We start from the raw sequence: 26,623 nt of genomic DNA, 5'->3' as shown, positions 1-26,623 counted from the left end.
GGCCCCGTGTGTTTGTGTGTGTGTATGTGTGTTGGTGAATGTGAGTACGGGGAAGCTGCGGCCGCCATTTCAGAGAGCTTGCCGACACTGTCGCAGGGGTGGATCCTGAGCTGCCGAAGCCGCCGTCCTGAACTCCCGCGCGGGCTCCTCTAATCTCATTGTCTCTTTTAGATTCGCTTGGGCCTGTCCGCCCTCTGAGCCTGAAATTCGGGCTGGGTGGTACTGCGGCCTGGGCCTAACGGCTTAACAGTAGCAACAGCGGCGGCAGCCACAGCACCCCTCTTTCCGAATACGAGCACCGCAGGGACCCGGAAAGCCCGCACAGGTGAGGAGGCATCGCGGACCCGCGTATTTTCAGGGCTTTTTTGAGGTTTGGTTCTTTTCTGTGTTGAGGAGTCACTCCTTAGGCGATTTTAAGCGACCGGGTTGGGGGGGGGGGAGGTTTTCTAGAAATCGTTGTCTTTTCGACGACCGCACCCTTTTCCTGTCGAATATTTTTCAGGGTTTTCGGGTGGCGTGGGCTCTAGAGAGGTTTCGGGCAGATGGCGACCTGTCCCTTCGAGGCCCGGGCCGACCGCGACCTCCCAACATGGCGCCAGCCGAACGCTGCCTTGGCACACAACCCCTCCCAGCCGAGGGAGTTTCCCTTTGCCCCTAAAATGGCAGCGCGGGTTTTTGCGCGAAAACGGCGCCTGGGCTCGAGATTCTCGGGTTCTGTTTTTTGAGGCGCTGTAAGCTTTATAAAAAGAGAGGAACTTAATCTGTCTAGCGTTGGGGACATTTTAGACTTAACTCAAGCCTACTAAAGTGGTCCCGCTTTAGTCATTCTGTGGGACCTTTCAAGTTTTTTAATATGTCCGGTAAAAAGGAAATTTAGTACAATTTAAAATTGTTTACTCACCAAATTTTCATTCTCGCTTTTTACCTAGTCGTTTAGAGAAAATGGCAGACGATATTGATATTGAAGCAATGCTTGAGGCTCCTTACAAGAAGGTGAGAAAAAACAAGTCGGTGAGGTTTATCTATTTCTTAATTTAGCATTATTCACGAAACTACTGCTGAAATGTAAACTAACCTCCCCGGAGCCCTCTTGATTTACCTTATCAGAGATGCATTACGTGTAACTTACAAAAGTAAATATATGCTATTGATGTAATAATATTGTGCAGTAGTTTCACTTCAGCGTGATGAATAAATGCCCATCTATCTCTCTTTGTAGACTTGCCTAACGATATCTCACCTCTACTCCCATGAATTCACCTTTGATTCCAGTGTGAACTGTCAATCATAAGGTAGTAATTGAGTGACTTATCGCTGTACCGTGGTCCCCTAGGTAAAATGACTCAACTAAGAATTACCAGCTCCAGTTTGGTATAGCAAAAAGGTGAATGTAGTGGTTTGGGAAAACAGCAGGGGTCCAAGAATAACAAAGCATAACCAGTCTGTGGCAAGCAAATCTTTAAATAAGACAAGTCTTACAAGAAGAAATGGGTGAGATTTAAAATTTATCCTATACATAAGACTGGTGATAGTAAATATTAAAACAGGCAGGTGATGATCTGCTGCTCAGTTAAAAATTACTAAAATTCTTGGATCCCTGAACAGAAAAAATTTTCTTAAAGCAAAAGAGGCAATATCACAACTTAGAGTCACTTGATGACTGTTTAGCTGTTCTCCATATTGTTTTATTTTTAATTCGTCCCTGCCATAATATTTCACACTAAAAACTACAAAGGAGTTATTTTGGCTAATAACGTAGATCCATTTCAGTATCACAGTAAAAGTAAAGTGTCTTTTCATTCTTCACCACCAGTTGGTGGTGAAAGTAACAGTATGCATGCGTTATCACTGATGTCACAAACTGTAAGCTTTGTAAGTTAGCACTTATACTCCTATAGCTGATGTGATCAAACTTGAAAATAAACATTTCGCTAAACCTTTTAAAAATAATACATTTGTTTTGGAGTGTATAGCTCGACCATGTGGTACCAATTTGGATGAATTCTTTAAAGCTTTGAATAGTGTACTTAGTTTGTAATACTTAGACTCTTGAAGCTCTACTTTCTATTTTAATGTTAAGATTCTTAGTTTAACATGGATGTAATTCCATGTAAACAGGTATGGAAGTAGGACTGGTGGATTATTAATTGACTTTCTTGGGTTCTTGGGAGTCAACATTACTAAAGCAGTGTGAATCCCTGTTTGCTTCAGGGCGAGATGTGTGACAGAGGTGGCATCAAGCTCTTACAGTCCCAACCCTCCAACGGAAATGGGCGAAGATCTCAGGAATGGCATCGGTCACAGGAAATCGATAGTGGCTGGCTGCTAGCATGGCCACTTGGGGCTTAGGCAGAAATAGAGCCATGGTACTGATTAAAGGGGCCATAGCACATGGAATAAAACTGAAAACAGGACTTCATTCATGTTTTATAGAAATTCTATTTAACCACTTCAACACTGTAAATCTGGATAACTTAATATCTAACTATATAAGAAAATTTAACATGTTAATATGCATTTTTACTTTTGTATCTTGATGACTTAATTTGTAAGCAACAAAGTGGTTAAACATACATCCATCTAAATTTTTTTATAGCCTTCCATGTTAAACTATAAATAAGTAATTAGTTTTAAAATTGTTTTGTATTTTCTTATTCCTATTCCCTTTACCCTTTGACAACTTGAAATGTTACCACTTCGTCCTCATGATGTTCTTCTATCAACCCTGCTTAGGATGAGAACAAGTTGAGCAGTGCTAACGGCCATGAAGAACGTAGCAAAAAGTAAGTTTCAAGAAGGGACCTGGGTTGGGGGGGACGTGCTGTACATGATTGAGACTTTTAAGTTGTACCCCTGTGGTTAAAGCATCACACCTAGGTACTCTCCTGAAGCTTTTCTTTGCCTGTTTTAGAAAACTGGGTTCTTTTGGGAAGAGACACTATTTGAGGATGTAAAACTATGGACTCTCCTTAGATTTCAGGAATGGGTGTCATTGGACACCTTCCCCTCCAAGTCCATCCATGACAATCTGGATGAGTTCTTATATTCAAGCTTGTCTAAAATTTGTTAACTTTGGCTTAATATTTATTACTTAATGTCATCAATAAAGCTGTTATATTCACTGAAGATGGGTTAGAAAGAAGGTGATAACTGTGGGAAATGTGTTTTGCCCTAAATTACTGAAGAAGTCAGAGCTGTGAATTATTCATGCTCCTTGATGCTTTAAGATTCTTTTTGTAATAATGTTACAGCATACTTCAGTATTTCTTAATGTTCTTAACATGGCTTTCATTGTCTTAAGCTTTTTAAACTCTGATAGAGTTAATAGAATGGAATTCCAGAAAATTATGCATGTTACTTGTGTAAATAACTAACCGTTAATAGGAACTCAGTGACAGATGAGTACAGAATACAGTGTGAAAGAAGTCTAAATAATAGTATAAACCAAATGCACTTTATAAGATTTGATCCTGTTGAGTTTTCTTTAGCTCTAAATGATAGCATCACATTTTCTATATCATAAGCATTAAGATGTTTTATTAGCTTTTGTGATGTCATATTCAAATGTTTTGTTATATTCATGACCTCATAATACATTACAAAAAATGATGGTAATGAGAGTCAGTCACTTGATTCTTTCTGGCTCTTCCAAGAGCTCAAAGTGTTTCATAATATACTACCTCAATATCTCACAAGAAGTTTGTAAGGTAGGTTAATAAAATTTCATAAAATAGTTGAGATTGTCTAGACTGGATTGTTCAGGCTTTGCTGCACCAGTATTCTTACCCCTAGAGTATTGTAGGAATTGATCACAATGGTAAAATTTGTAGGATATTTCCTATATTTTTTCTGCATGGGTGGGAGTCTGTTATCGCTCTTCACTAATCACTTTAATGGGTATTGAGTTGGGTTTAGTCTTGAATTGTTACAGTTTGAGGCAGTCAGCCAACCAATCATTGCATGGTTTAGTGTCCTTTGATTTTATACCTTTTACCAAAGTATGTTTCCTAATTAACACTTCTGATTTGCAATTTTACAATTAAAAGGTAGGAAGGGGTATCCATATAAATTGAAATTATCCAGTCTCTAGATAACATGCCTAGTGGACCAATAAAGATCTCATCTGTAATGAAGACATTGGTAGTGCACATGCTTTCTTTGTTGTACCATTCTTTAGATATCTTGCTACTAATACCATCTTTACTTGTTACCTTCCTGCAACTAAAGACTACCAAACTTTTACAAGGCAATTGAGCATCAAGCTCTCAATGACTGGTGCTTGGTGGCTTTTATATAAAGTGTGAAGTCTTAAAAGGCTAAACAGAAGAATGGACAATTTCTTTAATTGGCCATAGGAGTCTTTGTTTAAGGGAAGAATATTCACAAAACTTCACCTGTCATCTGGTTTCTTTTTAAATGTACAAATTATTTCTGTCAGACTTCTCATCCTCAGTTGAAGCTGACTCCCTTGTTTTGCCTGAAGGGAATTAATCTTTCAAATTAATTTGAAAGGTATCTAGAAGAAAATTTTTTTTATAAATTATAAAACAGAATGTCCTGTGCATTAGTCTTTAGTGTGGATGAATTAAGTCTCTTAATCAAAGGAAGGTGCCACGTTGCCAAATTTTTCATTCTGAAACTTCATTGTTCTTTAAAAGCCATTGGGTATTGGGATGTAGTTTTAAGATAGTAAGAAAATGCACATTCTGAGAAATGGAGAGTTGACTGACTAGTGTATGTTTTCTTTTAAAAAACAGTATAATTCTCAATACATACACTCAATTGATTTCAGGTAATAAGCTTAACACAAATTGTTTATCTATTAGCCTTTCTGAAAAGCTATATCCCTGAACTTGGCAAGACCTCAAAGTATGCCTTTTTAAGTACCTGAGCTTGCCTTCGTTGGAGTATTATTAGTATAACCAGTTTTGCAAAGTCTCAACCAACATCCATTCAGCTCTTCTGGAATTACTCAAAAAGGATTAAAAAAAAAAATGACACAGTTGAAATATATTGGCTACTGTGGTGTGGATTATCTATAAATTTTGGAATAAATGACTTTTCTATTTTTTTTTCTTATTTTCCAGAGTACTTTGCATTTAATATTTAGATCTTCTTACATGGAAGAGGTCAAATCCAGTTATAGCAAAACACCTTTACAGCAGAGACCATATAACCAAAAAGTCCAAAGGCCCAGCCCAGTGGACCATTTACTTCAATGATGTTCAGTACAAAATTCCACTGCCACTAAAGACTTTGGAAAGTCCCTTTTAAGTTGTAACAGGATTTGACTATTAGTATGGATTTTGATATCCCTTCTTTAGTTAACTTAATAAATGTTCTTTGAAGCTTCATTTTATTGTAGAGAAGTATTCTGCTTTCTTGCACCCTTAAATTTTTGTCTGGGCTTTCATAAAGTGGATTATATTTCTGAATGTCTTAGTATGTTGCTGTCTTTTTACCTGTCTGGGGTTGCCTTCAGATGTGCGTGGGGGCTCATTTATGAAAAGTCCTAGGAAGACCTTAAGTTGAAATTAGCTCTTCAATTTTTGAGTCCTTTTCCTTTGGCACAATAAATTTTGGGCCTAAAAAGAGGTAAATTGGAAGGTTGGCTGCCTCTGCAATGGGCCATCTATGAGCAGAGCAAATCTTTGTCCTTTTTCTGAGGGATGGAGTGTTAACTTTGTCCCCTGCTTGATAATATTTAGGATTTTTGATAGCTGTCTCACAGAATTCTTTAGTCTAAGAGAGAATTTCAGGTTTTTAGGCAACAAAGTTGGAATGTTATCTGTTGCCCTTCTGGGCATTGCTTTGATAACGTCTGTAAAAGTAATGAGTGTAGCCTAATTTTCTGTCATGTGCTACCTAGCATATACATTTCTGACAGTCAGGTGGATTATCTTGAAATTTTAGACAAAGTTTCTGCCTCCTTGGAAAGCTCTACATCTCCTTGTGATTGGAGTGTGGGTTTCAAGATTCCAGAAGGTGGGTGTCTTCATTTTCTATTTTCAATGCACTCTAAGATGACCTGCTTTACAGGTTCTCTGAGGCAGACTTCAGTTGCTTGTTGTGCTAAGCTTGCTTTGCTAAGGACTAAACAGTTAAATTTCCAAATGATGTAGTTGTCACAATGTTTAATCTTTTTGCCACTACAAAGTGACCTTTAAGTGGATAAGTTTAATTTGAAATGTCTTTCAATTTATATTGGAATATCTGAAGGCACCTCTAAAATTTAGGTGATGACAGAGGTATGAAATAGATGGGTGGTATGCTGTGAGGAATACAGAAATGAACAGGAAAAGATAATACTGACTGGCTTTTTTACCTTTCAGAGTTTGAAAATTTATAAAGATTTATAAAGGTGTTGATTCTTACTGATTGTATCCCACAGGCTTGTATAAACTGGCATAAAAATGGCATGCTCCAGTATCTGGTGTACTCACTGTAACCTTAAAAAGAAATTATTTGAAATGGTCACATTAAAGTCCAGGAATGAAAAAAATTTAAGTCCAGGAGTGTCAGAGTGCATTTTACTGTGTTAGTTTGTCATTTGTTGTTATATGTAACAATTTTGCCCATGAACTCCAAAATAGTGATGCTTGTATGGCCCTTTGAAAGTATAAAATACTCATGTGCAAATTGGGTCAAAATAGGCTTTACTTAAGAGAAATCAGTGGGTTAATGACAATTTTTACGTTTCATCCAGCACTAATACTTGATGAAAAAGTATTCTGTTAACTCTGACTTCATATTTTGTGGATTACAGTAATACATGGTTGGCCAGTTACATGATCGGACTTTCTGTTTAAAAGTTCAGATTTTGATCTATACCTACCAGCAAGTCCTCTTCTTAAAGCTATGGCTGACTCTCAAGAAATAACATCATAGTATCTTTCTCTCTCTCAAATGATTCATTAGCAGCTGACTGCTGATTTTCAGTAGTAGAAGGCAAAGGTGGGGTGTTGTTTACCTTACCTTGGAATTATTTTTCCATAAGTGATTATTATGTATCATTGTATGATAGTAAAAATAGCAAAATAATTTTACAAAAATGTTTCTGACCGTAAAGGGAAGTATATTTTGGCAGATTCTTAAATCAGCAAGATGACGGTGACTTTTTTCTTCTCAGGAGGAAAAAAAGCAAGAGCAGAAGTCGTAGTCATGAACGAAAAAGAAGCAAAAGTAAGGAACGGAAGCGAAGTAGAGATAGAGAAAGGAAAAAGAGCAAAAGCCGTGAAAGGAAGCGAAGTAGAAGCAAAGAAAGGAGACGGAGCCGTTCAAGAAGTCGAGATCGCAGATTCAGAGGCCGCTACAGAAGTCCTTAGTATGTAACTATAATTATGATGATACTGGTTTGAGAGATTCTCTGGGTATCCAGATAGCAATGTAACCAGAGTGATTTGAATTGTGGAATTTTATTTTTCACTACTATATATAAGGATTTTGGCATCAAAAAATCCAGTAGAAAATACAGTGTGTGGACAGATAATACTGGTTTTACTAGGCATACAGAACATTTTGTTACTGCCATCTAAAAGTACTTCAACTGTGTGCCATTCCAAACTAGACTAAAGCACTAAAGTGCTTTTAAAAAAAGATTGGATATTGTAGTGCCAAATATGTGAAAGTGTAAAGTCTGTGAGCTATTAACAGTATTCTTTACTGGACATAAGTTATTTAAAAATTTAAAACTCAGTTGGATACAAATTATATATAATTAGTCACATACGTAATTAGTTAACAATCTTGTCTGGCTGTTTTCAGCTGAAATGACACACTAATTATGAATTTTGTGTATGCTTTTTTATATTATTGGGGGGGCGCTTATCACACATCTTAAAGGTATTTTAATAGCAAGAATGCAGTAAAAGTGCTCTTGAAGGTTAAAGCACTGGACATTTGGATGGAATTATTTGAACCAGTTGAAAATGTTTCATTATAGTTATTTTTAAAAAGCTAAACTGTACAAATGACCTTGGAAAGAGCCTTACAACTCTTAAGCAAGGATTGAATCTAACAGTCCCTAGTGCTTTATGATCTTTCTTATTAATAAATATATTGTAAGCAATGGACTGTATTAAAATTAAATTTTAATTGAATTTGATTGAATTCAAGGAGAGTCTGGGATCAGAGCCTTGGCTTTTTCACTTGGTTAAGAAGGATTCTTTAGCTTTAGTTTTCTCATCTTTTAAGAAGGAGGTGTAACTACTGATACAAGCTTTGAATGAGAAGAGGATTAAATTAAAGCACCCACAGTACTTAGTGCTATTGATGAAATGTTTTGGTATTACTTGAAGCAGATAAAGTTAGTAACACTTAGAGTTCTGATTCTAGTTTTTCAATGAAAGGATTCCACTCCTTGTTCTCCAAGGTCCTCTTAGCTGATTATTTTACAGACTTTGTAACAGTTTAAAAAGGACCACAATGTGTTAATTTTAAGTGCTCTTTTGGGAAAATACATTGCTTTTTGTCCAGTTTATCAAAATTTACTTCATTCTTTTTTGCCAGAATGAACTTAATATTGGGGAAGATTAATAATTCTGAATACTGTTATTTCTCATCAATGATGGATACTGAAAGTCAGCCTGTGATTCTGGTCTGACTTAAAATTGACTTGGTTCTTAAGTTTGGTTTCAGGTGATCTTTAACTACCAAGGCAGTAATTGGAACTTTTACAATTAAAGGGGAAAGAAAGAAAATAGTTTAGACTTACTTATCCAGTAAATGTATATTCTTAATAGTCACTTTTAGTGTGATTTGCAAAGGACCTGTTTAGTACAGTTTTATTTGGGCCTTGTTGGGTGTAATAGGTACATGTAGAGTCCATGACAACAAATCTCAATGTGAATTGAGGACCACTATATATTTTCATTTTGCTACCCATCTGGTAAAGGATAGCAGGATGAGCACTAAGACATCTGACCTGACCTTTAAAGTTAGTTTGGTCTTTCAAAATAAAAGGGCCATAAAATACTGGGCCTTTTTAGAGTGTTTTAAATTACAGAGTAAAGCTTTGAAAACACACTTTTAATATAATCAAGTCCTGAAAAGAAATTTTCCTGAGGGGTTGATGAACTTCCTTCACATCTTTAGTACTGTTTTGTCACCAAGAACTGAAGTGTATGACATGCTTAAATATGCTTATATGCAGTTTCGGAGACTTAACTGTTAAGTGGAAAAATTGGAATTGAATATAAAGAATAAGTCCCCTATTTTTTAAAAGAATCTTCTCAAGGGAATTCCCTGACAGTCCAGTAGTTAGGACTGTGCACTTTCACTGCCTATGGCCTGGGTTCAGTCCCTGGACAGGGAACTATGATCCCACAAACCATGCAGCATGGCCAAAAAAAGTTACTCAAAACATATGAATATTGTATGTATGTATATATATATAAAAACATGTATATTCCTGAGGAAGGATCTGCAGAGATGCACACCAAGTTGTTAATTATACTTATTCCTGGTGTGAGGGAAGTTCAGGATAATTTTCACTACATGTGCTTCCCCCAACCCCCAAACCTCAGGAGTGTACTCATAAATATGTAATCAAAGAAAACGAGACGGAAAATTTAAGCATTTTCAGAATATTAAAAATTTTGAGGCTGTAACCTTTGGTCTTGGCACCTCTCAGTGGTCCAGGATGGATAACTGTAAGAACAGTTTGCCTGGGATAGAGTTGAAAGTCTTTTATTTCCTCTTCATAATTGAGGTGGAAAACAAACAGCCTAAACAATGTTAAACTTGCTGGAGAGCGCATGAACGCGATCTTAGCAAGACCCTAACCCTGTAACTAGTGTAATTTTGTGTTTCCTTTTTAGCTCCGGACCAAAATTTAACAGTGCCATCCGAGGAAAGATTGGGTTGCCTCATAGCATCAAATTAAGGTTTTTAAACATACTTCTGAATTGTTTAAATTGTTTTTCAAGGAACTAATGTGGTGTACTTGTTTGGGTAACTTTTGAAATTTCTTAACTTTGCAGCAGACGACGTTCTCGAAGCAAAAGTCCATTCAGGAAAGACAAGAGCCCTGTGAGGTAATTGTTGTCTCCATTTCTTTTGCAATGTTAGCTTTTGTAAAGTTTTTACAATTTATGCTACTGCAAAATTTAATGACATTCACTAACTTGGATCATATTAAATCTTTATTTGGTTTGCAGTCCTATTGTTATTAATGTGAATTGCAAAGTTTTCAGTAACTTGTATCCAAGAAGAATGGAGCAAAAATGGCCACTTTAATTGTAGATATTCTATGTGCTTTTATTGCTCTTTTATAGTAACTAAAAAAATTTTAATGGTAGCTATTGGAAACTTCAGACTTTATTTACCTTTGGAAATAATGAGTTTTTGAAATAACTTCCTGTGGGAAAATAGTGAAAATAGTCAGGAGTTTTATCGTTTTGGCTTCCTTGAGAGAAGTGTTTAATCTCCAAACTCTTAACTGAATTGACTTGTGCTTTTTACTCTTTTTGACTGTTTCTGGGAGGTATTTCTCTCTTAAATGAAGATAAGACTGACCTAATCCAATGTACAATTTTGGTTCAAGGAACATTTTGTTATATGATAGCATTGTTTTTTACTTCTGGTTTCCCTTAAAGGGTGTCTTTTAAGTATCTTGTTATTTGGCATATTCTAATTCTAGGATTTAAGTGACAGCCTTAATAATTTTAAAGGGTTTCTGTAACAAATACTGAGTTTTTACTCTTTTAATACTTAGTTTTCTCTTCTGAGAAGGCTCATTTTTAGTTCTCCTTCTTTGGATCTAGTCGGCTTTCTATCTCTGTTTTATAGTAATAGGTTTAAAATAACTGCGGATTTCCCAAGGGATGTACCTGAGGTTTGTAGGTGGAGTGTTTCAAAAATACTTCCTGAGAATGTCAGAACGTGGTTAAGAAAGAGCATATTTGTGCTTATATTTTTAAGGATTAAAACCTTAATCATAGTGAAATTTTATAATAGATAATTTTAGTAGTGGACATTGTTCTTTGACTTTCATGATGTTAAATTTCATCTACAGTGTTCTTTTACTTTTCTCACTTATTGGGCATTTTAAGTTTGCTCAGTAAATTTAGAAGTGTAAACATTTGTAAACATGAGTAAATTAAATCCCACTGTTACTTGTCTCCATACCTCCTGCTTTTTACTTTTGATTTGCTCGTTGTTAGTGTCTCTGTGCTATAAGAAGTATCAAGTATTTTTTTCAGGTACTGAATTTGTAGTCTTAGTAAGACCAATCTAATTTTAGTAAACAGCTACCCCACTATTCTTTATGACTATCTGAGTTTATGAAATAAAGTTCTTAAGAGTCCAAATCAGTTCAGTTCAGCCGCTCAGCTGTGTTGAGCTCTTTTTTTTTTTTTTTTTTTTTTTTTTTTGTGACCCCCATGGACTGCAGCACACCAGGCTTCCCTGTCCCATCAGGAACTGGTGGAGCTTGCTCAAACTCATGTCCATCGAGTCGCTGGTGCCATCCAACCATCTCATCCTCTGTCATCCCCTTCTCCCGCCTTCAGTCTCTCCCAGAATCAGGGTCTTTTCCAGTGAATCAGTTGTTTGCATCAGGTGGCCAAAGTGTTGGAGCTTCAGCGTCAGTCCTTCTAAGAAATATTCAGGACTGATTTCCCTTAGGATTGAATCTTTGATGCTGAAGTCCAAGGGACTCTCAAGAGTCTTCTCCAACACCACAGTTCAAAAGCATCGATTCTTAAGTGCACAGCTTTCTTTATAATCCAACTCAGAAAGAGTCAAAATAGTTTCAGTCATTTGTGGTTTACTTTCAAGTTATTGTTTGTGATTATGAAACTGAGTTTTACTCTATGATTTCTTTTTGGGGAAACATCCTTTCTGCTAGTTTGGACCAGTTCAACATTTGTGTCTAGTCAAGGGTTATTACTTGTGAATGTCAAACTCTTGGACTTCTGATTGGCCGTTTATTATCCTGGAGAGAATAACATTTGTAAGATTGAGAGACCAATGGACTTTGGTCCTGATAATGTAAGATAATATCAGAAGAAACATTAGAAACTCATTATGTTGAAGGCGTTTGGGTCATATTGAATTATTTTATGAGCATTTTATATATATCGTAGTGAAAATGGGCTTGGGAGTAGTGACAGACTGGTTACAGGAAAGTTTATTCTGTTTACTAAAAATATGTATTAAATGTTACTTTGAAAGAAGTTATGAAGTTAATTCTATATTCTACTCCTGTTAGGGAACCTATTGATAATCTCACTCCTGAGGAAAGAGATGCAAGGACTGTTTTCTGCATGCAGCTGGCAGCAAGAATTCGGCCAAGGGATTTGGAAGAGTTTTTCTCTACAGTTGGGAAGGTAATCTAAGCTTACCTATGGAGCTAATTTAAGTAGAAGTTTAATAATTTAATAAGTTTAAGCTGAAGTTTAATAATTGTCAGTATGACAAATGAAATTAGAAAAAAAATTTTAAAAATTATTTGGTGGAATTTAGTTAGGGAATTTATTTTTGGAAATTGATGTATTTTGATAAATGAATTGAGCCTACAAATATGCCTATTTTAAGAAATCTTAATTGCTTGTTTCATAATATTGTTTATGTGCCTCTTGTCTTTTGAAATGATTATACTTCTTGTGAATGGTTGCATAAACAGAACCCTGTGTTAAGTGTATGTTTTCTTTTTAGGTTCGTGATGTGAGGATGATTTCTGACAGAAATTCAAGACGTTCCAAAGGAATTGCTTATGTGGAGTTTGTTGACGTTAGCTCAGTGCCTCTAGCAATAGGATTAACTGGTCAGCGGGTTTTAGGAGTGCCGATCATAGTACAAGCATCACAGGTAACTTCCTAGTTAAGGATTTGAGCATTGATAGTGCTAGAAACCTGCTGTTGCTTAGTGTTGTAGTGCCTTGAGCCTTACAAAATCACCTCTTACTACCTTGAGTTAGATGTTCTCAGGACAGCTTTTAAAAACCAAAAAAACCTGATTCCTTTGATATATTTGTATTCTCAAAATTCTCTTCTGTTTTAATGTAGGTTGGAAATACTTGTTGCATGCTGAAGAATTGAACTTGTATTAGAATTTTATTGATTTGTGATGACTTACTTGGGGTTAGAAGCATCTAAGAACATGTTTTCCCCTTTTTTCAAATGGAATGTTTTTCACATTTTTTAATATATTTTCACAATTTTTATGAAATTCTAACATTTGAAAGTAAGATGCTTCAGACTAGTTCTGAAAGTGTCTTTTAAGATAACCCAAATTTAATTTCTCTTAGCTGATTTTTCATGATAATTGACTGTTGCCTTTGGAAAAATGAATTTGGGGTTAATATTGTAGTTCATTTAGATGTGGAAAAACTGGAATACATCACTACTGAGTATCTAATATGAAAATACTTTCAGGATTTATCATCAGTACTTATTTATACTAGAAAAACAAGTTACTTTCTGTGACTACCAGATAACTTAGCTTTTTAAAATGGAGAGTATAGATCTTAAAGATCTTTTTTTTGACCTCATCGCATGGTTTGTGGAATCTACGTTCCCCAGCCCCGGACTGAACCTGGGCCCTGGCGATGAAAACACCCGAACTACTGGACCGCCAGGGAATTCCCAAGGATTTAAAGAATATTTTCTGAGCAATATGAGATAACAGTATAGTTATACTCATTCCTTTTCAGACCCCTGAAATATGTACTTCACATAACTTCTGAGAAATCTGGTTGCTCATCAAAAGCTTTTAATATTTTATAGTTAGGCACAGGATTTAACCAACTCTGAAGTGAAATTGTGGTTTTCACTGTTAACAAACTCAAAATTTGCTCAAATTACTACCATCTATCTAATGTTTTAGGAGTATGTAACATTGTTGAGTACCCTTTGATTATAGGTAAACAGTAGGAGCCCAGGACTTCCCTGTTGGCTCAGATGGTAAATAATTGTTAAGGTGCAGGCTGTGGGTATCATTGTTCAATTCATTTCATATGACAGAGGACAAACCTTATAATAGTGTGTACTTTGTCCTGGCGAAGGGCTGAGAAGAATCAAGTTTATAAATGAGATTTTTAATGCATTTAATTTTAACCTCCTATGGTGGCCCAGTTTGTTAAAGGAGTTTGTATTAGAATGTAAATTGAGAACCGTTTCGTTTGAGGAGGACTTGATAGGAGAAAAATGAGTGCTGAACTGAATGGTTTACATAGTTTGATTTATATTGCATAAGTTCTTTAAGATGGATAGCCAGTTGGTATACTGTATATTAACAGTGATCTTGAGAACACATTTTAGTGAATGAGTAAATTTAGTTCCAGGAAGTAATCTTACATTTCTACATTTAGTACATCTGATACCAGGATGCTGCTTTATCAGTTTTGTATATGCTCTTAAATCTAAAAAAATTTTTTTGTGAAAAATACAGTAAAATCTAAAATTTTAATTTAAAAATTTGACTTTGGAACCATTTTAGGTGTACTATTCAGTGTCAGTACTGACAAGCATATGAGGTGGAATCATACAATATTTGTCCTTTTATGTATGACTTAACACTTCGCATAATTTGGTATCATTTGTCATTAAGCAAACCTAAGATGTGAGTGGGATTTACTGTGTTCAAAATGGTATTTATTCATTGTAAATTGATGGGCATTTTGTCTTATCTAACTTGTAGGCAGAGAAAAACAGAGCTGCAGCAATGGCAAACAATCTACAAAAGGGAAGTGCTGGACCTATGAGGCTTTATGTGGGCTCGTTGCACTTTAACATAACTGAAGATATGCTTCGAGGGATTTTTGAGCCATTTGGAAGGGTAAGTCTCAAGTTTTTCAGTGGATCCTAAATAGGTTCTTGAAACAAATGTAGCTGCATAATTTATCTGCTTTGTGATGTTTCTAAGATATTAATGTTAAGATGGGAGGGAGTGGTTCTATTAGAATTTTTAAAAAGTCAACCTGAATGATAAAATGTACTGTACACTGGAACAAGAGATTTTTTTCCCCCCTTGGTTTATTTTGGGATACTTTTCTTGCTGAAAATTTAGGAGTGTGTAATTGCAGCATAGTACTATATAAGCTTCAGCTGTACAATGGAATAATTTGACTTACATCATGAAACTGGTACTGTAATAGATGCAGTGAACATCTATCATCTCATCCAGATACAAAGTTAAAGAAATAGATAACATTTTTTCTTTTGTGATGAGAACTCTTAAGTTTTAAATTACTCTAGGCTTTACTCTTGAGCCTTAGTTTATGATATACAACTGTGTAAATAATCAGACATTGCATTTCTGGAACTTAAAACTGGAAGTTTGTACCTTATGACTACTTTAACTTTTCTCCACCCACCCCTCTGTTAGCCACAAGTGTGATGTTATTTTTCTGTGAGTTAGTGTTTTTGAAGTACAGTTAAACTGCAACCCTATTTTCCTGGTACACAGCATAGACTTGTTTGATATTTCTATGTATTTATCAAAATAATCACCAGGATAAGTCTAGTTCTCCTCATTTTAGAAGAATGTTTAGAATAAATGTTATCAGTAGGCTGTGGTGTGGTGGTGGTGGTGGATTAGTTGCTAAGTCGTGTCTGACTCTTTGCAACCCTATAGACTGTAGCCCATCAGGCTCCTCTCTGCGCGTGGAATTTCCCAGACAGAAATACTGGAGTGGGTTGCCATTTCCTTCTCCAGGGGCTCTTCCCAACCCAGGAGTTGAACCCACCTCTCTTATTTGGCAGGCGGATTCTTTACCACTGAACTACCTGCTCTGTATTAAACTTTATGTGTGGTCATGAATAAAAATCTCGGTTCCTGCTGTACTTTATCTGCTACTTAATCTTTATTGCTTTTGAATATATATTTCATTGTTCTCTTTTGCTATCCCACTCAACTCCTTTGTTAAATTGTTTTGAAAAAAAAAGTAGTGAAAGTGTTAAGTCACTCAGTTGTGTCTGATTCTTTGCAACTCCATGGACTGTAGCCTGCCAGGCTACTCTGGCCATGGGATTCTCCAGGCAAGAATACTGGAGTATGGGTAGCCATTCCCTTCTCCAGGAGATCTTGCTGACCCAGGTGGAGCCCTGGTCTCCTGCATTGCAGGCACATTTTTTGCCACCTGAGACCAGATAAAGCCTAAATTGGGAAATCCTAAATTATTTTAAGTGTTAATAATGAGAACGTTTGGTTGTTGATTTTTGTGGGTAGTTTCTAGTTATTGGAAATATGGTAATTGTGCATAAATCATAATTACATCAATCATTACAAAACTAATATGTTCTTGAAACAACCGATACATAAAGAAATATATGGATGCTGTATTTTAATTTTTCATGCTTCCTCTTTGTGGCTCGCTTTGTTGCAATATTGTGATGTAACTACAATTCTTTCCTTTGTAATAACACAGTTCCCTCATTTAAGGTGAATAGTCACTGCTTTGTAGCAGATTCACAGAGTTGTACAAACTATCAACCACATCCAGTTGTTATTTTTAATTATTCCAACAGTTTGGGCAGTTTATTATGTCTGGCATAGTTGCATATTAATGTTTGGTGTGTTTTAGCATAATGTGAAGGAAACATGTTGATTTGGTTTTTCAACATACTCTACAAAGAATTTCAGGTTGTGTTTTTTCTTGCAAAAGATTAAGGTGGTTCCCCTGCTTATATGTTCCCAGGCCTCTAGAAAGAAGTTATTCTGGGCATGAGGGATTTTTATATGATTTCTTTCAGGGAGAGACATTTTAAAATTGTACTTCAAGAAATTTTTTGCCCCTCCTTTTCACTTGCATAAATAATAATTGTGGTTTTCATTTTTAGATTGAAAGTATCCAGCTCATGATGGATAGTGAAACAGGTCGATCCAAGGGATATGGATTTATTACGGTAAGCAGTTAACCATGATTAATATAATGACTTGAACTTTTTTTTTCAATCTGTGTAGCATAGTGTAAAACTTGAGTAGTTATTCATAGTGGGGAAGGGATAAAGTTAATATTTTCAAGTGGTTTAAACTAGTTTGCTGTTAGTGGCCAATTTTTAGTAGCTGAAAATATCCTCCCAAATGCAAAACTTCAAAGTACTTTGCTGTCTTCTTGTTTATGGACAATTTGTTTAGCCAATTCCTCATGTAATTGAAGGCAATCACTTCTTCAGTTTAACTCGTGTGACCCAAGATGTTAGTTGCATTAAAGTCTTTTGGAATACATTTTAACTTTTATTATGGACATAATATGGTTTGACATACCATGACCAGGATTGCCTTAAGTAGCTGACCATGGAAACCCAGTCCTTGATAGGGTATGAAGTGACAGCTGGAATAATTGTGAATGGAGGTACCCTTTTAAAAGTAAACTCTTACTTTTAGCTTAGTTCATGATGCAGTCCAATTACATGATAGCAATTTTAGCAATGTATTCCAATGATTGCTTTAGTTTACACTGATTACATTATGTAAAGCTTGCGCTTGTTACTCTTATCCTTCCAGATGTAGTTATTGAATATACTAGCATTAATAAGTTGAGGTTTCTTTGCCTTGCATATAAGTAATTACCTTTTATCCCCCTCTCAATTATATAGTTTTCTGATTCAGAATGTGCCAAGAAAGCTTTGGAACAACTTAATGGATTTGAGCTAGCAGGAAGGCCCATGAAAGTTGGTCATGTCACTGAACGTACTGATGCTTCCAGTGCTAGCTCATTTTTGGACAGTGATGAACTGGAAAGGACTGGAATTGACTTGGGAACAACTGGTCGTCTCCAGTTAATGGCAAGACTTGCAGAGGGTAAGTTTATCTTACTGTTGTGAATATGGTAACGAGAAACATAACTGCAAACAACTGGAAAAGTGTGGAAAATGATTTTTTCTTATTTTGAGGTTGACTGTTTTCCTTGAGCAGTACACATGGTTTCATAGGCGAAATCCTTTGCCTTTAAGTTCTAGTGGAATCTACTTTATGATGGTGCTTTTTGAATGCCACGGCACATGTTAACAGGATTCTTTTTGTTTTCTATAATAATTAATATCCTCATACTTTAGTTGCAGCATTTACTCTGTCCTGCTTGTACAGTTGGCCTTCTGTATCTGTAGGTTCAGTATCCTTTGAGTACGGAGGGCAAACTGTACCACACCTCTTCATATATGGGACTTCAGCCTTTGTGGAGTTTGACAACCAAGGGGATCCTGGAAACATTCTTACCCACCTGGCTACCAAAGGGCCACTGTAATTCTTAAAAATTGACTTTGGTATTAAGCAATCAAAAGATTTTCCCACTCTTTAACAAAGCAGGGACATTAAGACCTATTCTTTTACAGGTACAGGTTTGCAGATCCCGCCAGCAGCACAGCAAGCTTTGCAAATGAGTGGCTCTTTGGCATTTGGTGCTGTGGCAGGTAGGAATTGAATCTTTTCTATTTGAAATCATTGTTTTTTTCACCTAATTCGAAAATTTTCCAAATTTTTGCATTTAAAAGGACTTACTGAGAATTCAATTCATCAAGTACTTTTTTAACTTACAAATTTCAGGAGTTAATGTACAGAAATGGTGATATAGGACAGACTTAGCTACTGATCATAATAAACTGTCAGGGTATTATTGAACCCTGCATACCAGTTTTTTTTTTTTTTTAGTTGAAAGTGATGTAAATTGTTAAATGTTTAAATGTATCACTTTTATTGAAGACCAGAAAGCTCCTATTGTTTCAAAGGAAAAATCTTTTGTAATGTTTGAGATTAGAAAGTTTTATTTTAAAGTCCTTTAAATGAAGCTTTTGAGTGCAGAGAAAACTGCTTTTCTAATTAGAACATAACTACAATTGACCCTTGGACAACACAGGTTTGAACTTCAAGGGTTATTTAGACATGTGCCTTTATTTTCAGTAGCAAATACTACTGCACCATATGGTTTGTGTTGTTAAATCCACAATTTTGGAAGGTCCAAGGATATGGAGAGCCAAATAAAAGTTACACATGTATTTTAAGTTACTCAGATGGTTGGTGTCCCTAATTCCTTAAATTTGAAGGCCAACTGTATTTTGAGATTTTGACTTACAGAATGAAGTTCCTGGAGAGGTGAGGGGAAGGAAGAGGGAGTTGAATTGATAGTTTGTTACAGTTATGTAACAGTGGGCTTAGTTTATGAACACTTTGTTTTTTCTCTTTTGTGGTTCAGTTACTTGAAATTACCCAAATCTATTAGCTAAGATAGCATTAAATTTCAATGTTAGAAGATTTGTTTGCAGAATAGAGTAAACCACTGTATTTTGGACTTGAGATGACAAACACTAATCTAAGAAATTATGGTGATTTTTAGTTACACATTGGTCCCATGATCTTATAAAGCTATAAAGTGAGACTGTCAATATGTAAAATATATAGGATTGTGGTACCACATCTGAATATAGGAAAAGTTCATGTGGTTGCTTCATGATTTCCTTTTCAGTTGAGAACCCATTAATTAAAGGAGACAATCATTTCTGCTTCTTTATTATTTATTGTGGGCGCTTCTGTGTTTTCCTTTTTCTAGTTGAATATTTGAGAGCTTGTTTTTTCTTTAGCATCTCATGGTTCCTTTCAAACTGACTTAAATTTTGAAATCCGATAGGTAAAGTTTTTTAAACAACCCATGCTAGTGTATCCACATAACAAAAATTGCAACTATTAAACATTTCTGTAATTATGAGTCAGTTGGTGACTCCAGGTTTTCCTATATTGTTTTGTTTTGACTTTTGAACAAATATTAGTCATTTCATTTCTTTACTGTGAACACATAGTCACTGAATGCCACCTAGTGTAACTGAAGATAACTAAAGAAACCCATCACTGCAGAAATAACATCGTAGTCTCTGGTTTTCAGAGTTAACTGTTTTCTGAAAACGTGTTCTCCTATTGCTTCCCATTGTTAGGTCATTCTTTCAATAATTTAGAAAAATGCTTGATTATTTACCATAGTTTGGTTTTTTGGTAGAGGCTGGTGCTTTAGGGATTTAATACAAAGGCACACATCTAATTTTTAAACAATCTTACCTTATACCCTGGGTGCTGTATCAAGTATATTGATTTGGTTTGTTAACAGTATATTTGCCTAATTATAGATTTTCTGTGTTGTGGACATTGTTACTTCCCTCAGTTTTTTGTCCTGGTGAATGAAGAATGATTATACTTGCCTGGGCACATTTATTGAGTTTACATTAAGGCTGATAATGCTGAATATACTTTATGAGTTGCTTAAAATAGCCACGTAGTTACCTATTTGTTATATTTACACTCCCCCCTCCCCCCCTTTATTGTTAATTGATATGCTGTGCTTAGTTGCTCAGTCGTGTCCAACTGTTTGTGACCCCATGGACTGTATGTAGCCTGCCAGGCTCCATGAGATTTTCCAGGCAAGGATATTGGAGTGGGTTGCCATGCCCTCCTCCAGGGGATCTTCCCAATCCAGGGATTGAACCCAGGTCTCCCGCATTGCAGGCGGATTGTTTACTGGCTGAGCCACCAGGGAAGCCCATTGTTTATTGATACATGATTCTGTTTTCTTAAAACTTCCCATAAATTGCTATTCTGAATTAGTAATCACATATTTGCATAACTGGGTATATTTCTCCTGTCATTAAAATCTTACACATTCGGTATTAAATCGCTGAATGTTAATGTATTTGAGGGCCTTGGCCTAAGTTCTTTAAAGCTGTTTTTTGAAACCAAGAGTGGCCCATCACTATATCAACATGTCTTTGTTCTGAAAGTTTAATAGCTGTTTTCTAAGATCTTATTTTTATGAAACCCATGCTTTGTTTCCTAACTGGTTCCAAATGACCTGAAGAATAATTTTTGAAATTTTGATTATATACACTTAATATAGCATGGATTTCTGATGCTTATACATTTTTTCCCATTTTAGGAAAAAAAAACAAATTGTGTTAAAATTTAAAGTTTATTGACAATGTTCCTATGATCATATCTTCAAGTTCCTTCAGTATACACCAGTTACATTTCTTCAACTCCCTGAGATGCCAATTTTGAGCACCTAGGACCCAGGTATTCTTACATCCCTGTATGACTTGGGCTGCTGATCCCTTTTCATTTTTGCCCATGTTTTATGATTTTCTATACTCAGCAAGAAACCCCCATAGTAATAAAGTATGCAATTGAATCACATGTTATTGAAAATTAGGTAACTGAAGCCAATTTCTTTGTTGTATTATTTTAAACTTAAAAAGATAGCTTTAGATACTATGACATTTTGTTTACTATTCATACTTCTGTTTTCATTTGAAATTAAGAAAGTTGCAGCTTTCTCTTCATTTGCCTTCTCATGTAGAATTTTAATGATTATATATGAGAAATTGTATTAGTAGAAATCACTACTCTGTTCATTTTTAAGAGAGACTAGATGCTTAAATTTTTCTAGTAATACATAGATTATAGTAAATCTAACTAGATTTCATTCATGCCTCATTAAATTTCCAAAATACGCTGAGAAACCAGACCTAATAAAACTATCACCTTCTGGGCTGGACATGACAATTTAAAACTTAAAAGGACTTAAAAAATAGTATATACATATGGTTAGAGTCGTGTCACTACTTATTGACAGTGTTTGACATTTACTGTTGCAGTCTTCTTTTACTAGTAACTTCTAAATGTAAAATGCTTACTGACACTGATAGAATAATAAAAAGTTGAATAACCCAAGTACTTGGAATTGAATTCTCAAGATCAGGGTTTTCATACATTTTCTGACCGGTGTGCTTCCCTTTCCCCATTTCCCATTATTCCCAAATGAATAGTAGTATAGTGGAATCCATTGAGATGTGAAAGAGTTATAGGACTAGGAAGAGAAAGGTATAAGGATAGGAGGAAAAGAAAAAGGCCCCAAAGCCTTGTCAATGAGGAATGGGGAAGGAGGTTTGGCTGCCAGGTTTTACTATAAGTTCATTTTGATAAACCCTGCTACCGTAGTCCTCTTTTATTAATGCTCTCCTGACATTTACCCTGTTAGTTGAGGCTCTTCATTGTTCCTGCACTGAGCTGTAGAATTCTCTTTTGTTATAGATTTGCAAACAAGACTTTCCCAACAGACTGAAGGTGAGTTGAGTTTTTTATTTGTTTTTTAAGTGGATATAAATGGTAGTATAAGACATAGTTGTGCGTGTATATATATCATTATATATATCATTATTATTGTAGTTTGTCTTTTTGGCCCGATTTTGTCAGAAAGACATACAGTGTCATTAACTGTAAGCTATCTGTTAATTTATACAAAGAAGGCCTAATATGCATCATTATAGTTACCTGAATAAAGATGGTAAATATCCGTGCCTTTTTTTTTCTTTGGCTGTACTTTGCTTAGAGTTTTTTTCAGCTTTGTATGCTTATCTTTGTGTTCTGATTATAAGCTTTATATAGATATCAGACAATGAAACTTGTCATTTAAGTAGACAAGGGAGTCTGAATTTATTAAGGTCAGGAAGAATTTAACTCCAGTGATATGCATTAACAAATCACTGACAGGATGCAACTTCCTATTGACTCCCAATTTTGAATGTAATCTTTAGAATTATCTGGTATCATTTTAAAGAATGAGGGTTAATTTTGTTGCATCATTTGTTGTTATTCCATTACTATAAACAGTACCAAGCAGTGAGAAAATTATCCAGAACGAAGTTAGTTGCATGCAGATTTCAGAGATTGAAACAGTTTATAAAATAATCTGTCTTTTTCTTGGTCTTAATTATTATCAAGTAAATTCTGCCATTTTATAGAGCATTCTGTTGCAGTAATTTGGTATCTTACAGGATATACTTTAAAGTCTATTGAGTAAATCTGTATGATAAAGGTCTATCCTTATTACTTGACAGTCAGGAATTGAATGTGTATCTTTATTTTTTTGGCAAATGAGACAATTGTATTCAATCTTATTTTTTCCTAACAGATTTTTGAAAGTAAAACTGGTGGATTTTCCTTAGCTATATATTTCTATGCTGAATTCGTTGTGTTCTGCATTCATCTAGGCTGAGCTGGAATATTTGCATCATACATTTTCTAATATTTTTCAGTATTGATAGTCTATAATGACCTTGTAGTATTTTTTCCAAGCATACTACTTTGGTTTATGATAAGGTACACAGTGGGCTTCATTTTTTTTTTTTTTTTTTAAATTATAATACAGGCACACTTGCATCTTTAAATTTCTCCAGTAGAATTTGATGTTACTTATTTCAGCATTTTTATTTTCATAGTTTTATGAAAGACTAATACTTGTTTATCAAAATAAACTATAAAGAAGTGAAAAAGCACTTGTTATTCTACCAGAAATCTTTTTTATGATGTATTCATGCACAGCCCTAATTTTTATTCAATGGAATATTTCTGATACTTCTCAGGTTATTGTTCATTTTAAGTACCATAATTTCTAATGTACTGTTTTATCCATAGCTTTGTTTATTGTTGTTATGTATTGGAATGCAATTTGATCAAATATTATGATTACGGTGAGTTCTGTATCAGCTACTGGTAATGCTTTTTAAGTCACGTAAAAGCAGTGGAGCAAATGTCGTGGAAAATGCTGTCATTTCAAATTAAAATCAATATTGGTTTAAATTTGCTCCTAAATATTAGTATCGGTTTTAATTTTCAACAGTGACTATTATAGATACATGTTACTCTTTTTACTGTTTCAAGTATTTTAAAAATTAGACTGTGAGACTTTGTTGTGGTAGGTTTTATAGTCCTAGGATATTAAATCTTTAATAATTTTTAAATACTTGGATGATTTTTATGTATATTATTTTTAAAACATCATCCTTTTTTATAATGGTTGTATATTTATAAGAAAATATGTGACTGTATATTCATGGGCAGATAACCTAACAAGATTTTTATTTAGAGTTAGTCAGGATTTTAAAGATTGTGTTTTCATCACCCCCTGAGTATGAACTCTTAGTAATCCTACAAATTCAGTACTATTTCCTTGAACTGTATTGATATTTGTCTAACGGAATGAATATTGGCTACACTTGAGGTTTAATTTCCCTTTATAAAGATAAATCTCCCAATTTATTCAAGATCAATTATCTCAAATACGAAGTTGCCTCTGCTTTCTGGCAACTAAAATAGAATATTGTTACATATGTTGATATTTGATAGCATTATCAAATAGGGGGAATTAGTAAATGAACTGATGGCCCTATTTTCACTTGGGCCCAGTGGTTATATTTGGTTTTGTTTTATTCATAGGGATATACTCTGATGCATTTTCCATGAAACTAATTTCTGTTTTTTGGGTTTTTTTTTTTAGCTTCAGCGTTAGCTGCAGCTGCCTCTGTTCAACCTCTGGCAACACAGTGTTTCCAACTCTCTAACATGTTTAATCCTCAAACGTAAGTAATTTACTTTGGTCGAGTTCAAAGGGTCTTAAATTATCTTTAACTTGTCTGAGTTAATACTTAAGATGTTTCAACATATTTCATAGTTCAAGTATTGCTACAATTCTGACCATTTAACTGTTATTTTTATGCACATTACTAATTATTTAATTATTCCCTTGAATGTGTTAGTAAGGTTGGAATTCAGCTGAAAACTTAGCAGATTTTGTTTTCCATCTATACCTAGTAGTTTTTCTGTGAAGTTTATTTGTATTAACAGGATAGTGTTCCTGATCCTATGAAATGATGATAAGCTTGGTATCTTTCAAAAGATGTCAGTTAACCATTTCAAAAGGCCCATGATTTTTAAAATAGATTTTTAAAAAAATAGATTAGAATATATATTGTATCATTTCATGAGTGTCTAATGAACTTAATACTTTGTTACAGAGAAGAAGAAGTTGGATGGGATACAGAGATTAAAGATGATGTGATTGAAGAATGTAACAAACATGGAGGAGTTATTCATATTTATGTTGACAAAAATTCAGCTCAGGTATTTTGACTGTTACTTTCTGTGTCTTAATTTTCAAACATACTTGGGTTGTGGTTTTTCCTTAAAGAAGCTCACTAGTATCCTGAAAACATACTGACTAAATATACTCACTCCACAGTAAAAAGTTTTCAAATAGTTGAAGATTAGATCAGGTCATCACGTAATGTTGCTGGTTCGTATTCAAAGCTTGCCATGAAATCTGGTACCTGGCTTTCCTTCAGCTGCTTTCAAATCATAGAAGATAGTAACATGGCTAGTTTTGTGGATAATAAATTATTTTCAGTAAATTTCTAGGTACATGTTAGCTAGTGGAGCTATAATTATATGGTTATAGAGCAGTTTTTGTACAGTCAATTTGAATAATCCTGTTGGTATCCATGTTGTATATATCACAGCACGTTAAATATTTTTTGTTGTATTTTAGGGCAATGTGTATGTGAAGTGCCCATCAATTGCTGCAGCCATTGCTGCTGTCAATGCGTTGCATGGCAGGTGGTTTGCGGGTGAGTTTGACCTTTTTCTGAGTAATTTTTTTTTTTGACGGTCTAAGTGAAGATGCTAACCATCCTATCTGTTTCTTTCAACAGGTAAAATGATAACAGCAGCATATGTACCTCTTCCAACTTATCACAACCTCTTCCCTGATTCTATGACAGCAACACAACTACTGGTTCCAAGTAGACGATGAAGGAAAATATAGTCCTTTATGTACATAGCTTTTTTTCTTTCTTGAGAATTCATCTTGAGTTATCTTTTATTTAGATAAAAAATAAAGAGGCAAGGGTCTACTGTCATTTGTATACAATTCCTGTTACCTTGGAAAAATAAAAATGTTAACAGGAATGCAGTGTGCTCATTCTCCCTACTAGCAAATCCCACTGTATACAAAGCTGTTCTCTTGTTCTGCCTTTTAAATGTACATGTAGAAAATTACATTAAGGATCTATAGGAATAGTTGTAGGGGATCAAATGTGCTTAACATAAAAAGGCAGACAGGGATGTAATATTTTTAATGTTTCAGAAGCCTAACTTTTTACACAGCAGTTACATTTCACTAATGTTGATATTTGGTTAATGGTTTAGCAGAGGTTTCTGGAATACCTAGTTTATGGACATTAAGACAGCTAAACGGGCTGTTTAACATGTCATCTTGCATTCTGATCAATTGGCAAGAAACGGTTTCAAAAATACATTTCTGGATGGTATCTTTTCAATTAATGTATCTGTAAAAGTTTCTTTGTAAATATTATGTGTTCTGGTGTGTCTTAAGATTCCAAACAAAATGATCCCTGCATTTCCTCAAGATGTTTAGTGACAGTCTGGTAAGCAAAGCAGTCTGAGCAAGAAATAGGAAATGCAGAAATAGGTTTTGTCTGGTTGCATATAATCTTTGCTCTTTTTAAGCTCTGTGAGCTCTGAAATATATTTTTGGGTTACTTCAGTGTGTTTGACAAGACAGCTTGATATTTCTATCAAACAAATGACTTTCATATTGCAACAATCTTTGTAAGAACCACTCAAATAAAATTCTCTTAAAAAGGCCACAAGAAATCTTCATTTTTGAGACATTTTAAAGTCATAGAAACTTGGAGATTACAATAGACTATTAGTTTCTTTGACTTTTTTAGTTGATTCTTCAGAACTTAAGTGAAACTGTTGTCCTTGAGTTGACCCTCTACATTCCTCTGTATAGTTTTAGTACACTTGTTATTTAGGATATTGTATAAAAATTGAAGGATTTATG

The 26,623-nt window shown here is 34.8% G+C and overlaps 1 protein-coding gene across 5 annotated transcripts; it reads left to right on the top strand.

Annotated features, from left to right (window-relative positions):
• RBM39 (RNA binding motif protein 39) lies at window positions 1–25,722 on the top strand. Of its 5 annotated transcripts, none has more exons than XM_020894056.2 (17): window positions 2–325; window positions 930–993; window positions 2,734–2,783; window positions 7,130–7,324; window positions 9,819–9,884; window positions 9,981–10,034; window positions 12,212–12,329; window positions 12,658–12,810; window positions 14,641–14,778; window positions 16,782–16,847; window positions 17,541–17,745; window positions 18,276–18,353; window positions 22,012–22,044; window positions 24,257–24,338; window positions 24,774–24,879; window positions 25,304–25,382; window positions 25,467–25,722. In XM_020894056.2, the coding sequence occupies exons 2-17, from the start codon at window positions 943–945 to the stop codon at window positions 25,565–25,567; spliced, it is 1,575 nt and encodes a 524-aa protein (XP_020749715.1). In that variant the 5' UTR covers window positions 2–325; window positions 930–942; the 3' UTR covers window positions 25,568–25,722. The 5 variants fall into 5 exon arrangements, with proteins under 5 accessions (XP_020749717.1, XP_020749715.1, XP_020749714.1 ...); XM_020894055.2 differs by having other exon boundaries at window positions 21,994–22,044; XM_020894058.2 differs by lacking the exon at window positions 9,819–9,884 and having other exon boundaries at window positions 1–325.
• The last annotated feature ends 901 nt before the right edge of the window (window positions 25,723–26,623 follow it).

This window comes from Odocoileus virginianus, chromosome 9, assembly GCF_023699985.2.
Source record: "Odocoileus virginianus isolate 20LAN1187 ecotype Illinois chromosome 9, Ovbor_1.2, whole genome shotgun sequence".
Taxonomy (NCBI): Eukaryota; Metazoa; Chordata; class Mammalia; order Artiodactyla; family Cervidae; genus Odocoileus; species Odocoileus virginianus.
This window is presented reverse-complemented; position numbering and strand designations above follow the sequence as displayed.